General features: G+C 45.3%; 1 protein-coding gene across 13 annotated transcripts in view; it reads right to left on the bottom strand.

Moving 5' to 3' along the window:
* The window catches only part of fat3a (FAT atypical cadherin 3a), a 284,665-nt gene that overhangs the window by 25,125 nt on the left and 244,288 nt on the right, over positions 1-15,252 (bottom strand). For 6 of the 13 annotated variants that reach the window (XR_006378548.1, XR_006378547.1, XM_044202264.1 and 3 more), the window contains 3 exons: positions 5,870-6,582; positions 3,508-3,621; positions 546-605 (listed from right to left, as the gene is read on the bottom strand). Coding sequence is in view for 9 of the 13 variants with exons in the window: in XM_044202264.1 (XP_044058199.1) it covers positions 546-605; positions 3,508-3,621; positions 5,870-6,582 (887 nt within the window). In the remaining 4 variants the exon portion in view is untranslated. The other 7 variants (XM_044202267.1, XM_044202268.1, XR_006378550.1 and 4 more) reach the window with 6 other exon arrangements.

Genomic DNA, 15,252 nt, shown 5'->3' with positions numbered 1-15,252 from the left:
GCCATCAAGAGCCAACAGTCTGCAGGTTTTCATTCCAAGCAGACTCACTCGCTGATTACCTCTCCTTGAAGTAGAGTAGAGTAGAGTAAAATGGAGAGTTGCTCCCTTTTACTCTACTCCTTCAAGGAGAGGTAAAGTGAAATCCCCTACTGAGGTGATCAGTTGGAATCAAAACCTGGAGATTGCTGGTTATCAGTGGAATGTGGTTAGCCAACACTGCTCTATGGCAAAATATACTGAGAACCGGAAAAAAGGCTAACCTCGAAATAGGTTGGACTAACTAATGACTGACTGTGAGAATGCGTGAAAAAGAAGAAAATAAATAATCTGTAAACATAAGTCTTGACATGTTGTAAGCTAATCTATGTACAGTGCCCAGGAGGGTTCACTTACTGAAAGATACAGTATGTAACACACAGTGAGTGTACTCAGCGTGGGTATATTACTGAAGACACCTTTTTCAGAAGAGATACTGCAATGACAAGACTGAGATAAGACAAGAGCGGAAGAGTGAGAAGAGACACAAAGGGGATGAGACATGGTACCTTCACTTTCGATTGTGTCGACTGCATCATTGACCAGTCGAATGACGGTCACTATGGAGGCTTGTAGAGGGAAAAAAGGAGGAGATAAGTTTTGAAATACAGTCATTCAAAGTGAAAAATGCTCATTATGGTGTTAGTAAGGGATGTCCTCTCACAACTGTGGCATTGCGTATGGCTGCCGACTACTGCCAGTCTTGTCTGGCACAGTCAAGACTTCTTGCTGATTTTGATGTTTGGGGGCAAACTGCATACAATATTGTTCACATATATGGAGACATATAGTTTAGGTTCAAAAAATAAAAGCAAAGAAAACACTGCCAAACTAAGAAAATTAACTTCATAAATGCAAAGAAAGCCACCAACACCATTTCTACTGCTTTCTGTCATTTTAGTGTAGACACTTGAATTTCATGGATTGCAAATAAAATCTAGTGAGGAGGACAGAACAGGACAATACAATATAAAAAATCAAATACAAAATCAAATACATGGCTCCAGCACAAAGGCCACAACTACCAACACCACGCTGCGAAACAGTCAAAATCCCATAGCCTCTTTGAGAATACTTACAATGACACTGTTGTGAAATCCTTATAATGTACAGTTGTGAGAAAAAGTTTGTGAAACCTTCCTGCATTATTTTGCAACAATAATAGCAAATGGATAATGCAAACATACAAAACTAACTGTCTGAAAAATCTAGAGGCTGTAATGTTCATTTCATCTCACAATATATAAAGGTTGGACAGAACTGACAACATATTGTTGATTTTGCTAATCTTAGAGCCTTACCAGTAGTGGTGCTAAAATATTGTTTATGATTTGTTTCGATTGTTCACTTGGTAGTTGACAGTGTAGGAACAGACGGGAAACGCTTTGAGAGAGACGGGTTTACGAAACACCTCGGTCCTCGTTGCCCTAAACAAATTCAATATGACCTGAGGGTTGACCATGAGATCTATATAATCAGGAGTTTAACAGACAGATTGCAATGAATTTTGCTGATCAGATCGGCATAGAGTAATTTATCATGTGTGCAAATTAAACATTTGGCTTGGTGCTGCTAGAGGAGACAATCTGCTCATCCTCTGGAAACAATGAATATCCACAGTAAAGTTTACGTAAATCAAGTCATTACTTTCAAGGTAATATTGGTCTTTTTTAAACTGTGTTCATGTCTACACTTGTGTTCTTCTCTTCATCACGACTGAAATACTGTCCCAATTCCAAGTCTACATTTAGCAGTATTGTCCAAATGGGGCTGACGTGTGAATGTGGGGTAGACAAGTAATCCCAGCATGCATTTTGCATCAGTCAGTGATGATGGCGGAGGGCAGCAAACTTACATAGGTTCTGTTCTACGAATGTTATTTTGTCACCAAATTTAGTTTTGAAACTTCTTTAGGCAAGAAATCGACCATTCAGATTTTGAATATGTAGTCGATTTATCAAAATAATGCATACTTGAATATTCGCTCCAACATTTTCAGAGATATGAGGACCTGCTAGCTGGGCAAGACTGGCAGGTCTTCTCAGGAGCTATAACTGGTCTGTCAGCGTCCATGGTCATCCCAGGGAGAACAAACAGTCTTGTCTCGGCAGACCTCTGGTAATTTACCGGACGCACTAACGTCTACATAGTGTTTTAAACTTAAGATTTAATTATTGTTAGAACATAAACTTTGGTCTCACAGTCAAAATCTAATATTTGTTGCTGCCAGATTGGTTTAGCTGAAGGTAAAGATTAAGTTGGCAGCCTGGCTGACACCAGTTCCTGTGCTGCGGTGGTTTTCCAGTTCCTGCTGGGCCGCAACAGCCTCCTGAATTCCCTGTTGGGCCGCAACAGCCCCTGAACTCCCTGTGCTGCAGCAGCTTCCGGAACCCTCTCTGCGGCATCTGTTCCTGGAACTCCCTGTGCGGCAGCTGCTCCCTGTACTCCCTGTGTTGCGGCAGCTCCCTGAACTCTATGGGCTGCAGCACACTCCTGCCTCTGCTGGATTGCAGCAGCCACGTCCTGCTCTGGTTGTGCCACAACCATCCCTTGCTCCAGTTGGGCCGCAGCCATCCCTTGCTCCAAGTTGGGCTGCAGCCTCCTGAAGTTTCTGAGCTGCAGCAGCCTCCTGTCCCTGCTGAGCTGCAGCAATCCCCTGAACTCTCTGAGCTGCAGCACACTCCTCTCTTTGTATACTCACTCTTATAGGCCTTTTCCACTACAGGAACTTAAAAAACTTTAGATGTAGCCATTGTCACATGTTCTGCTTTTGTTTCCACTGTACTTCCCCCACTTTGGGGGTGAATTCCTGAACCTAAATTTCAGCCCTTCAGGTTACCACCTAAATCCAAGTTCCAGGGGAACGAAATGCAACACCTGGCTTGTTACACGGCAAACACCGCAATTAATTACGCAGGACAAGTGTTTAGAGCACTGCAAGGAAGTGTATTTCAATATACAGGCAATATTCTGATTCAGAATACCCAACGTGTGTTTTGCTGCAATGGTCTGAAATTGTCCACAGCTGATCAGCTGGGAGGGAGCTGGTCTGGAGTTCTAGAGATGTATATGTTTTCTGGCTAGACTGGAACTGCTCAAGCAATTTCTTCAATGAAAACATGAAAAAATACAATTATTTGAGTCTCACTTTGTTTATTCAGATCTTGTCTACGTATTTTATGACAGGGATTAACGAATGCAGCATTTTAGAAGCAAATAATGCAGCAATCTAAGTTAGTCCAAGTAATTCACCAACATTTTCTCACAAATGTATGACAACCACGTCTGAAGGATAGCACAGGTTTTGCATGGATATTGATGAGCAAAATTTTCAAACAGAAGACTGAAGACAAAACACACAGTGTAACCAACTAATAAACAAACAAAGCATTTTAAAACAAGTTTAAAAGAACTGAAACACTAGGGTATTCTGAGAATCCTGAACCACTCTTGCTGCAAGGTGTGTCTTACCATTGTCATCACAGGAGTCAGACTGGAACGAGCTCAGTGACTGGACCTCTGAGTTACTGCCTTTGTTGCTCCCTGAGAAACATGTTACTTCTTCTGCCATGTCAACCATCTTACCTGCAGGGAGAGTTCAGGGAGTAAGACGGGCCAGATTCCAAAACAGACACAAATGTAGAAAAACTGCCTTTTAAGGAGCTGAAACTATGGCTATTTTTTAGGGGTGTAATGGTACACGTATTCGTCCCGAACCGTTCGGTATGTGACTTGCTCAGTTCGGTGCGCCCTGTGACCCAAGCAATTACTGTCAAAATAATCTATTAATGTCTACTACTCGCACACGTTAAACAGAAATTCTAGTGTGCGAGTTATACCCAGAAAGTTTTGGCAGTGTACCAGTTGTTGTCAATCAGCTGTAGCATGCTAGTCGGCTTAGCCCGGTTAGCCAGGTAAGTCAAGCTCATGTAGTGTCACTGCCATCCGTATGGCAAAGACAAATTAGAGACCAGAACTGGAGGATCCTCCCATGATCCACTAAATGGGAGCATTAAGCATTCCCGGTAAGTTACAGCGAAAATGGGCATTGATTTGTGTCAAACAGCCGACTTTGTTCAAATACCATAGCACATAGTAAAAGTGCTTGAGCCCTGCTACAATGTGCCTTCATGTGTGTATTTTAGTCAGTCCCTTGTGCCAGTCCCTTGTGCCTGCCCTGTATAAACGAGTGCAAGCTGCAGTTGTTCAGGAATTATTAACAGGTCAGATTCTTATGATGGAGCATTACTGACATTTGTGTTGTTTATTTTTGTTTATGTATTTTTTCTTATTGACAATATGCCAGTAAGTGAGTCCCTTATCTGTTAAGTAAGAATTAAGACCAATGAGCTACTGTTAAATATTTACATTTTTCAAAATAAATGACTTGATTTTTTTGTTTTCCCTGCTGTACTGAAAACATACTGAACTGTGTGACCTGAAACCCAAGGTACATACCAAACCTTTAATTTTGTGTACCCATTACACCCCAGGTATTTATGAATTCTCGGTATTCTATACTAGTGCTGGGAAGTTATGTCACTTCAGTACATATGAGCAGAATCCATTCTGACCTATAAAAATATCAAAGTTAGTCAGGTTTTCTAATCTTTGGTGTTGTGCACCCTTTAGAACTAAAGGGTATGGTAATAGGTTTACGTACACTTATGTATATTGTAGCATGAGGGTAGCATAAATAACAAATTATCTGGAGACTATTAAAGTAAAAAAGCAAAGTTCAGCGTGTATGTACGGGAGCTGGTATCACCAACATGCAAGTTGAGTCAAGCATATGCATTTGCAGTACTACTGAACCATCTCAGCAGCTTATTTTTGTAATATAGAAAAGCTGAGTAGGCTGGAGAAGGGACAGCTTATGTCCGTAAGACTGTGGCTATTTCCTGGAAGTAGTAACTGAACCCCAAAAAACGAATTCAGTAGAAAAAATGTGTTTGCTCATTTTCACTATTCTACATAGTAGCTATATCAGCTAAGGTCAAATTTGACATAACTGTATTTGTGTCGACATGCCCCAATCACTACAAACATCAAATAACAGAATATGCAGTATATATCAATGGAAGCTGAATTTAAGGATGCAAGGCCTGATTATCCCAGCGGTTGACATACACATCTGACTTTGCAGATGAAGAGGATTTGTGAACAGTATGATGGATGTTGTTAATGATCTGGCTTACACAGTGTAATGCAATGGGTAAGTATTCCAAAGCATTTAGATATTAATGTGCATGTAAGTAGATTGAGTGGATTAGTTAAATCTGTTTAATTACATCAGATAATTAGATGATTGTTTAGTCTCGAAAGGCCTCTTTTTTCTAAACAACAGGTGAAAATGAGCAGCTTGTTACTCTATGCAGCAGTTAAGTATGAGATTTCTCACTCAGAGGTCCACTCAATCAAACCGATTTGTGGACATCATTTAAAAAAAAATATATATAGGGGCATATCAGCCTACAGTGAATATTGTACTCACAAATAAGCTCCTTTAGCTTAATACAATACGTTACAAGCATGAGCATGGCTATTTCTATACTGTCATGTGATGTGCATTCCTACTATTGAAACAGGTGAGTTAAGAGAAGAACTACATTTGAAGCATGCAAACGACAGACATGTTTGACTGGACATGTTGAGGACAGGCTGGTCAATCTATTATTATCGGACTAAATGAAGAGCAGTACACAATACAAAGACAAACCTCTATGGTACTCACATAAACACACTCAATCTCTACATAATATTAGTTCATTAACCTAACTTATGCTAACTGTAAGTTCTCACTGTAGCAGGTAGTAAAAGAACACACACTCACCCTCATCACTGTCCCATGGGCTCTTGCGTATGGAGTCACAGTCTGAGCGACAGGGCGACACTGGTGGCAGGTTGGGGGCCACGCTGCAAACCACCACCCCCCTCCTGGTGGTTCCTGACAGGATCCTTGGTGACTCCGGGTGAAAGGTGCTCATCTCTGTATGCTCCACACCACGCCCATCCACTATCTTCTCCAGCGTGGACCGCGGCTCTCCTTGGAAACAGGGTGTGTATGCCATGGGCCTCACAGGGACCTGTGGAGGTCCCATCATCCCACCCCCTCCCGACACGGTGGGCCCCAGCCCTGGCTCTGAGTACAGGTTGAGAGGGTCTCCAGGTGTGCAGTGTAGGGTCTTAAACTGAAGACCGTTGGCCTTGTTGAGGAGTGCTGCAGTGGCTGGGTCCTGGACCAGAGACAGGTTGTTCCGCGAGTAGTTCTTCTGGAAAACCTTCTTGCGGAAAGCGATGAAGAGGATGATGAGAGTGATGATGACAAAAAGCACCACGGCGATGCCGATTAGCTCCTCTTTACCGACCACAGCATGACCTGCCTGCATGTCAGGGACAACAACAGGCCGCAGGCCACAACGCTGGCCCACAAAGCCCACTGTGCAGTTACAGTAGAAGGAACCATGAGTGTTGACGCAGACGCCACCGTTCTCACACTCACCCTCTGGATTGCTGCGGTCGCATTCGTTCACATCTTCCTCACAGCTGCAGGATGGAAGGATGGAGGAAAGAGGGGAAGAGACTGGTGTGAGATGACAGTGTATGAATAACTTTGGACTGCTGAATTATCTGTTTCCAAAAGCCGGAGAGCGATGACATGCACTGAGGAAAGAGGCAGATTCTTCAAACAGATTTGTCTTTAGTATGATTAAGCTGCTGTGTGTGGCATATCAACATAGCTTGCAGTGCCATTAAGAGCGAGTAAGTTCACTGGTGGAGGCTTGAGAGGAAATAATTATAATAACGGTGGTCTAGTGTTTTGTTGTTGGTTTTGGAAAGGACAGTTCTTGCTCATCAACCCAGTTTTTTAAGTTCTTAACCTCTTTAACCTCACTTACACATTGGTGGGTCAATCATTAAAAATTCCACAATGCCACAAAACTTGATGAAGAAGATGTTTCGATTTGATGGAAAGGTGCCACCATAAAAACAATGAAGCAATGAGCTTCAATGAAAGGGCTGGGGCAACTTTGTGCTAGTGAAGTACAATCAACTACAGCAGGTCTTGGATTACTAGCTAATTTTGTGGCCATATCTTAAATGGGCCCTGTGCCAAAATCTAGTTTTTAGACCTGCAAATTTTAATTTATGTGCACAGGTGAAGCACATCCCTTAATAAAGTTTTGAGGGAGGCACAAAAGATGATGATTGTCAATCAATTGTCTATGGAAGTAGAAAGCTGGAGTCAGGACATGGTTAGCCTAGCTAAGCATAAAGACTATAAGCAGAGAGAAAGAGCTTGCCTGGCTCCAGTTCCAAAATACACATACCAACACATTTAAATCTCATTAGTGATCATGTTGTATCTCATTCGTTTAATCCGTACACAAACAGAAATGTAAAAATGGCAATCTGTTGTTTAAGAGGGAGTTATGTGCTGGAACAACAGCTGGGCACAGTGACTGTGGGCAGTCTTGTTGTCACAGTGAAGTTGTCAGGTTTAGTATCATTATGCCTGCACAGAGACCTAAAACAAAATCTGGTCTCACTGGGGGGTCAATCAGAGACCAACAGCAAAATCTTCCCCCAGAGACCTCTGATCACGGAGGTCAGAGCGTCAGAGTCCACCAACAACACAAAGGTGTAATAATTGAATTGGAAGTTGAACAAAGTAAGGATTTTGCTGAATGGTCAACAGATCGTCAAACTGAGCACCATATTATTGGTATGGTTGTCTTAGTGATGCAGACTGCTGCAGTGAAGCGCTACAAAAAGTGAGTACATTTTAAGGGTGCACAGTATGTCGAGGACCAGAGACATGTAAATGGACTATACAAGTACAGTCCATTTACATGATGCAGTTTGTGGTGTGGGAAGTTTTCACATCTGAGTTGCCTCCCGCTGGTTCATTCCCTAGAGTAATCCAGATAAAAGAAAAAAAGGATAATGTTTAACTTGTAAAACTTCTTCAGATCTGAATTCATAAAGAATCAGGCTTTGATTAAATAAATTAATCAGCTTGTGTATGATTGTGGTGTGTATACACTATGTGTGTGTGTGTGTGTGTGTGTGTGAGAATGATTAAATTCATCACTGAAACTTCTATCCTGTCAGCTGCCACACTGCATTTACATTAACAGCAAGATCCCTTCTAATGGCATCTGGGAAATGTGACAAACAGGATCAAGTGCTGTGTATGAGGAAGCTGGGAAGCAGAGGACAATATGCTGAACTATAATTTAGTACTGCCTCCTTTGTGGCCATGAACAGCAAGTGCAATCAATAAAATACTTTTTTTAAATTGTTCTTCTCTTTGAAAATGTTTCGGCTATTAGATGTTGACTGAAAAAAAACTTTTCTAAACTAAAATTCTCTAAAAATACTTAGCTCTAGAATTGTCAATTGAAACTGGATTAAAACTTGTATTAACAGCAGACTGTAGAATTTTTTAATAACTGAAGGCCAATTCCGATTTGTTAGATTGGAACCATATTTTGTGCTGTTAAGGCAACAGCCTGGATTTGATGCGGATTGTTAGAAAGCAAGTAACCCTATCAGCCCTGCCAGATATGTCATTACACACACACACACACACACACACACACACACACACACACGCAGCCAAGCAATATTCAGGACACCAAAACTTTCATTTAAGTTGAGATCCCAATGTTTCCAAAGAGATACCAGGTTGAATTTTGGGGAAATGTGTAATGATGCATAAGTCTTGGGTTTGAATATGTTCATCAGTATAAACAATGTGCTACATAAGGTAGAATACAGAAAATATATATCATAAGAAAAAAAAACATTTTCTAACTTTAAACCTACTTGAGGGAATGTTTAAGGGTTCAACAGGTACAATGTCTTGTTTAGTCATATTTTAAATGGGTAACACTATTTAGAATTTTAATGTGCAACTCTCTGTAAATAATATTATTAAGAGTTCAGTCTAGACCTGCTCTATAGGAAAAGTGCAATGAGATCATTTCTGTCATGAATTGGTGCTATATAAATAAAATTGAACTGAACTAACCACCAACCCCATAATATATATTGATTGTACACCATATACATTATATATTAATGTTCATGGTAAACTGTACTTTACAGTTAGTATATTCAAAATCAATTCTTTACCATTTTGTGCCACAGGGACCAGTGAAAATACAACTATGAAATGAAACCATCAAGTTAACTTAACTAAAAGAACAATTGTGCTCCTCTTCATTGCATTGCATGCATTGTGGAATGAAATCGACATCAACAGCAAAAACAAAGCCTATTTCAGTCTGCATAATGACATCTTTGAGTATACTTAATGGTCACTTTTCCAGTGTGAACAGACTACAGACTCAAAACCTGCTTAGAATCAGTTTGTTGTCTGGAACTGGGGCACAGCTTTGAAGTTGGGTCCCTGTAACGTCTGTTATGATGTTACGGACAGAACAACCGGAGACAACGGTGAAAAGACTGAGAGAGTTTATTAATACACAAAGGTAATATGAGGGGTTAATGATACCGTCCCTTATTTCGCTGATGGCAGAAGAGTTCTGGAGTTGAACAGAGGAACACGGGAACGGGAACTGGAGCGACACACACAGGAGACTGGAGACACACTGGAGCCGGAGCTGGAGCGACACACTCGGGAAACCAGAGACACACAGGAGCCGGAGCTGGAGCGACACACTCGGGGAACTGGAGATTTCTGGAGTCGGGATCGGGGTTTGGGGTTCAGAGTAGCGGTAGTTTTGACGAAGCGTCGTGGGTGAGTCCGTGGAGTATGGGAGGCAGGAGTAGTAGCTCTGTCCTTCATACTAACGAGACCGGACACTGACTGAGGTGAGGAGTTGGAATTTATGGAGGAGTAGAGTGGCTGATTACGTTCAGGTGTGTGATGGGTAACAGGTGCTGGGGATTAGTATTCAGGTGAAGAAGTGCGGTGTGGCTGAGCCTGACGTGTCTGTGACAGTACCCCCCCCTCACGGTCCGCTCCTGAGGACCGGGGACCCCGACGTTGTGGCGGCCAGTCCTCTTCCTCGGGGGGCAGGTCGATCTGGATGGTTAGAGTGGAATTCTGTCAGAAGAGAGGGATCGAGGATGTCATGTCGGGGAACCCATGACCTCTCCTCTGGGCCGTACCCCTCCCAATCCACCAGATATTCCAGGAAGCCACCACGGCGTCGGGAGTCCAAGATCTCACGGACCTGGTAGGCGGTTCCATCCTCTAGGATTAGCGGTAAGGGGGGATCTGTCGTGTCGCCAGGCTCTGTGGAGACTGGAACAGAAGGATAAAACGGTTTGAGCAGTGATACATGGAAAGTAGGGTGAATCTTGTATTGTGCCGGTAACTGGAGCTTGTAAGTGACAGGATTGATTTGTTCAATTATGGTAAAGGGACCAATGAATCTGGGACTTAGCTTTCTGCAGGGCAGGCGCATCCTGATGTCGCGGGTGGATGACCAGACCTTCTGGCCGGGTAGGTACCTAGGAGCGGTGGATCTCCTACGATCAGCCGTCAGCCTGCGCCTGCAGAGTGCTCTCCTGAGTTGACGATGAGCTGCGTCCCAGACCCTCTCGCTCTCTCGGAACCAGTAGTCCACGGTAGGAACCTCCGAGGGCTCCCCAGACCATGGGAAGAGAGGGGGCTGGTAACCGAGCACGCACTGGAAGGGAGTGAGTCCAGTAGCTGGTTGACGTAGCGAGTTCTGGGCGTACTCGGCCCAGCCCAGGAACTGGTTCCAAGAGTCCTGATGGCCATGGCAGAAGGTACGTAAAAAACGCCCAATGTCCTGAATCTTCCCCTCCGTCTGGCCGTTGCTTTGGGGATGGTAACCAGAGGAGAGGCTGACGGTCACACCTAGGAGTGAAAAGAAGGCTTTCCAGATCCGGGAGATGAATTGGGATTCCATAGTACCGAAAGACATGGTTAAAGAGACATTCTGCAGTTTCCATGGCCGTGGGTAGTCCCCGGAGTGGGATGAGACGGCAAGACTTCGAGAACCGGTCCACGACCACAAAGATACAGGTGTTGTTGTCTGATGGAGGGAGATCTGTGATGAAGTCCACTCCTAGGTGTGACCAGGGTCTGTTGGGCGTCGGAAGGGGACATAGTTTGCCTGTGGGAAGATGACGCGGAGACTTAGACATGGCACATTCTGTACAACCCTGTACGTACCTTCTCACATCCCGTGCCATACTTGGCCACCAGAAGCGTTCTCGTAGCAGCGAGAGGGTTTCACTGGCCCCTGGGTGACCAGTGCCCAGTGAGGTGTGAGAAGTGTGGATGAGTTGGTTTCGCCGGGTTCTTGGAACATATTGAAGACCGGGGGGACAGCCCGGCGGAGTGTTGGTTGAGGCAGTGGAGGAAGGAAAAAGAATTCTCTGACCATTGAATAGGATTAATGAACATGTGCTGGGGTAGAATGGATTCTGGATCCTCCGTGGTGATTTCAGGACCGTGTAGGCGGGATAATGCATCTGCTTTTAGGTTCTTGGAACCGGGACGATATGAGATGTTGAATTGGAATCTGGTAAAAAACAGGGCCCAGCGTGCCTGCCGCGGGTTGAGACGTTTGGCTCTCTTGAGATACTCTAGGTTCTTATGGTCTTTCAACACGGTGAAGGGGTGCTGGGCGCCCTCCAACCAATGCCTCCATTCCTCTAACGCCAACTTCACTGCCAGCAGTTCTCGGTCACCGATGTCGTAGTTTCTCTCTGCCGGGCTGAGCTTCCGGGAGAAGAAAGCACATGGGTGGAGTTTGGCTGGGTTTCCCTGAAGTTGTGACAGCACCGCTCCTACCCCAGTAGTAGAGGCGTCCACCTCAACTGTAAATGGTCTCTCGGGTTCTGGATGGGTTAGGAGCGGTGCACTGGTGAAGGTTCTTTTGAGGAGGTCGAAAGCTTCTTGTGCAGCTGGTGGCCAGGACAGAGACTTGGGCTTATTGTGAAGGAGGCTGGTCAAGGGATGGACTATCATGCTGTAATTATGTATGAAGCGGCGGTAGAAATTCGCAAACCCCAGGAATCTTTGCAGTTCCTTTATTGTGGTTGGAGTGGGCCAATTCCGGATGGCCTCCACTTTCCCCTCGTCCATCTGGATGCCACTGCCACTGATGACATAACCAAGGAACTGCACAGAGGACTGATGGAATTCACATTTCTCAGCCTTGAGGAAGAGGTGATAGCTTCTCAGGCGTTCTAGGACCTCCGCAATGTGTTGGCGATGGTCTTCCATGTTCCGGGAGTAAATCAGGATGTCATCGATGTATACTATTACAAATTTATGAAGGAACACCCGGAGCACCTCATGAATGAAGTCCTGGAAGACGGAGGGGGCGTTGGCCAGACCGTAGGGCATCACAAGGTATTCGCAATGGCCGGTGGGTGTTACGAAGGCCGTTTTCCATTCGTCCCCCTCACGTATCCGGATCAGATTGTATGCGCTGCGGAGGTCCAACTTGGTGTAGACAGTGGCACCGCGAAGTTGTTCCAGCGCAGCAGGGACGAGGGGAAGTGGATACCGGAACTTGATTGTAATCCGATTGAGTGCTCTGTAATCCACACAGGGCCGCAAGCCTCCGTCCTTCTTGGCCACGAAAAAGAAGCTGGAGGCTGCTGGAGAAGTAGATGGTCTGATGTACCCCTGGGCAAGGGCCTCCTCAATGTACTCCCCCATGGCTTTCTTTTCTGGAATGGATAATGGATAGATTCTTCCATGGGGCACTGGTTCACCCGGTATGAGGTCTATAGCGCAGTCCCATGGCCGATGCGGGGGTAACTGGGAGGCTCTCTTAGGGCAGAATACATCTTGGTAGGCGGCATAACAAGGCGGGATTTCCACTGACTGCTTCTCTCTGGGACTTTCGATGGATGTTGTGCACACGGGAAGCCTCTGAAGGCCGGACGAGGATGGTCTTGGTCGACGAGGGAAACAGCCAGAAAAACAGGACTTACCCCATTTCAACTCTTCACCTGTAGCCCAGGAAATGATGGGGTCATGTTGTTCTAACCAAGGTCGCCCTAAGATTACCTCCGCAGTCGTGCCCTCCAGAACCATTAAGTGCTGTTGTTCCTCATGCAGTAGACCTACCCGGATGGTGACAGGGCCAGTCGCCCTCTGAATGCCTCGGCGGTTGATAGATTTCCTGGTTGGTGTGAAGGAAGTCTTGATGCGGAGTTGGTGGCAGAGGGAGCCGGAGATGAAATTGCCAGCTGACCCGGAGTCGATGAGGGCTTGTACTGGAAGGGATAGGTTAGGGGTCACCAGGATTATTTCGGTAGACAGGGGTTTACTACATGGGAGACTAGGAAGTATTGCACTCACCATTGGACGTGGTGGTCTCACTGGACAGGTGGCCCTATTATGTCCAGAGGCTCCACAGTACAAACACAGTCCTTGGGTCAGCCGTCTCTGCCACTCCGCCGGGGTTAGTCGGTAGGAGTCTAACTGCATGGGTTCGGGTTCCGGTTCTGGAGAGCGGCGTCTCTCTGGCTGACGGGGGTTGCGTGTGAGTGGTTGCTGGTCCTGGTGTTCCAATAAACACGTCTGCATACGAGTAGCCACCCGAATGGCTAACTGTATAAACCGTTCGAGGCCGATGGTATCCTTGTATGCAGCGAGATGCAATCTTACCCTGGGTTCCAATCCCTGACGGAAGGTGGTGATGAGGGACTGCTCGTTCCATCCGCTGGCTGCCGCGAGGGTTCGGAATTCTAGGGCGTAGTCCTGGATCGACCGCTGACCTTGCTTGAGTTGATATAATTTTTCACCGGCTGAGGAGTCTCCGGCTGGTCTTCCGAACACCTCGCGGAAGTGATCCAGGAAACTCGTCAGGGATTGGGTGATGGGTCCGTTTTGAGACCAGATGGACTCGGCCCACTCTAACGCTCTTCCCTGTAGCTGGGAGATAACAAAAGCTACTTTGGAGCATTCAGTGGGGTACTGAAGGAAGATTGCATCTCCAGGACCAGGGAACATTGCAGAATGAATCCATTGCAGTCCTCCGCCGAGCCAGAGAAGGGCGCTGGTTTGGCCATGGGACTGGTACAGGGCGGAACTGCTGGAGTGACCGGAGCGGAAGCGGAAGTGGTGGAGGTGGATATCCACCAGCTCCTGAAATGGATCCGTGGCACTCATGCTGCAATCCTGTTGTGGGGTCCGGTCTTCTGTTACGGACAGAACAACCGGAGACAACGGTGAAAAGACTGAGAGAGTTTATTAATACACAAAGGTAATATGAATGGATGAGAGGGGTTAATGATACCGTCCCTTATTTCGCTGATGGCAGAAGAGTTCTGGAGTTGAACAGAGGAACACGGGAACGGGAACTGGAGCGACACACACAGGAGACTGGAGACACACTGGAGCCGGAGCTGGAGCGACACACTCGGGAAACCAGAGACACACAGGAGCCGGAGCTGGAGCGACACACTCGGGGAACTGGAGATTTCTGGAGTCGGGATCGGGGTTTGGGGTTCAGAGTAGCGGTAGTTTTGACGAAGCGTCGTGGGTGAGTCCGTGGAGTATGGGAGGCAGGAGTAGTAGCTCTGTCCTTCATACTAACGAGACCGGACACTGACTGAGGTGAGGAGTTGGAATTTATGGAGGAGTAGAGTGGCTGATTACGTTCAGGTGTGTGATGGGTAACAGGTGCTGGGGATTAGTATTCAGGTGAGGAAGTGCGGTGTGGCTGAGGTGTGGTGGAGCCTGGCGTGTCTGTGACATATGAATTGGCGCTATATAAATAAAATTGAATTGAATTAAAGTTCAGCAAAGTGTAACATTTGTGTCTAACTAATTGTGTCATATATAAAACCTGTTCTGGTAACCCTACTGACAGCTTAAGGCTTTAAAGGACCAGTTTACTAAAATTGCACAAAGAGCACCACTGATGGTATCTAGTTATGCAAATAGTTTTAGTTATTTAGTATTTGTCCACATTTTGTCAACAAAAGACCAAAATGATCTGATATGTTGGCATCATCCCAAAACAGTGGAGATTGATGGAATTAAATTTTTTTTTAATTAACCGCAACATCTTTTTCTAGATTCAGTCTCCCTGTTACTCTGGATAATCCACAGAACACACTGTCAGCAGTTTTCAAAGAGATTATTTCTTCCAAAACATATTGCTGTTGCATTTCTTAAATGTGATATTTCACAATCTAAATTCCATTCACCTCAGTTTTTTCAGAATGTGGGGAAATTGACGC

The sequence above is a fragment of the Siniperca chuatsi genome, linkage group LG7 (genome assembly GCF_020085105.1).
Source record: "Siniperca chuatsi isolate FFG_IHB_CAS linkage group LG7, ASM2008510v1, whole genome shotgun sequence".
Taxonomy (NCBI): Eukaryota; Metazoa; Chordata; class Actinopteri; order Centrarchiformes; family Sinipercidae; genus Siniperca; species Siniperca chuatsi.
The sequence above is the reverse complement of the archived record's forward strand: the minus strand, read 5'-3'. Positions and strand labels throughout refer to the sequence as shown.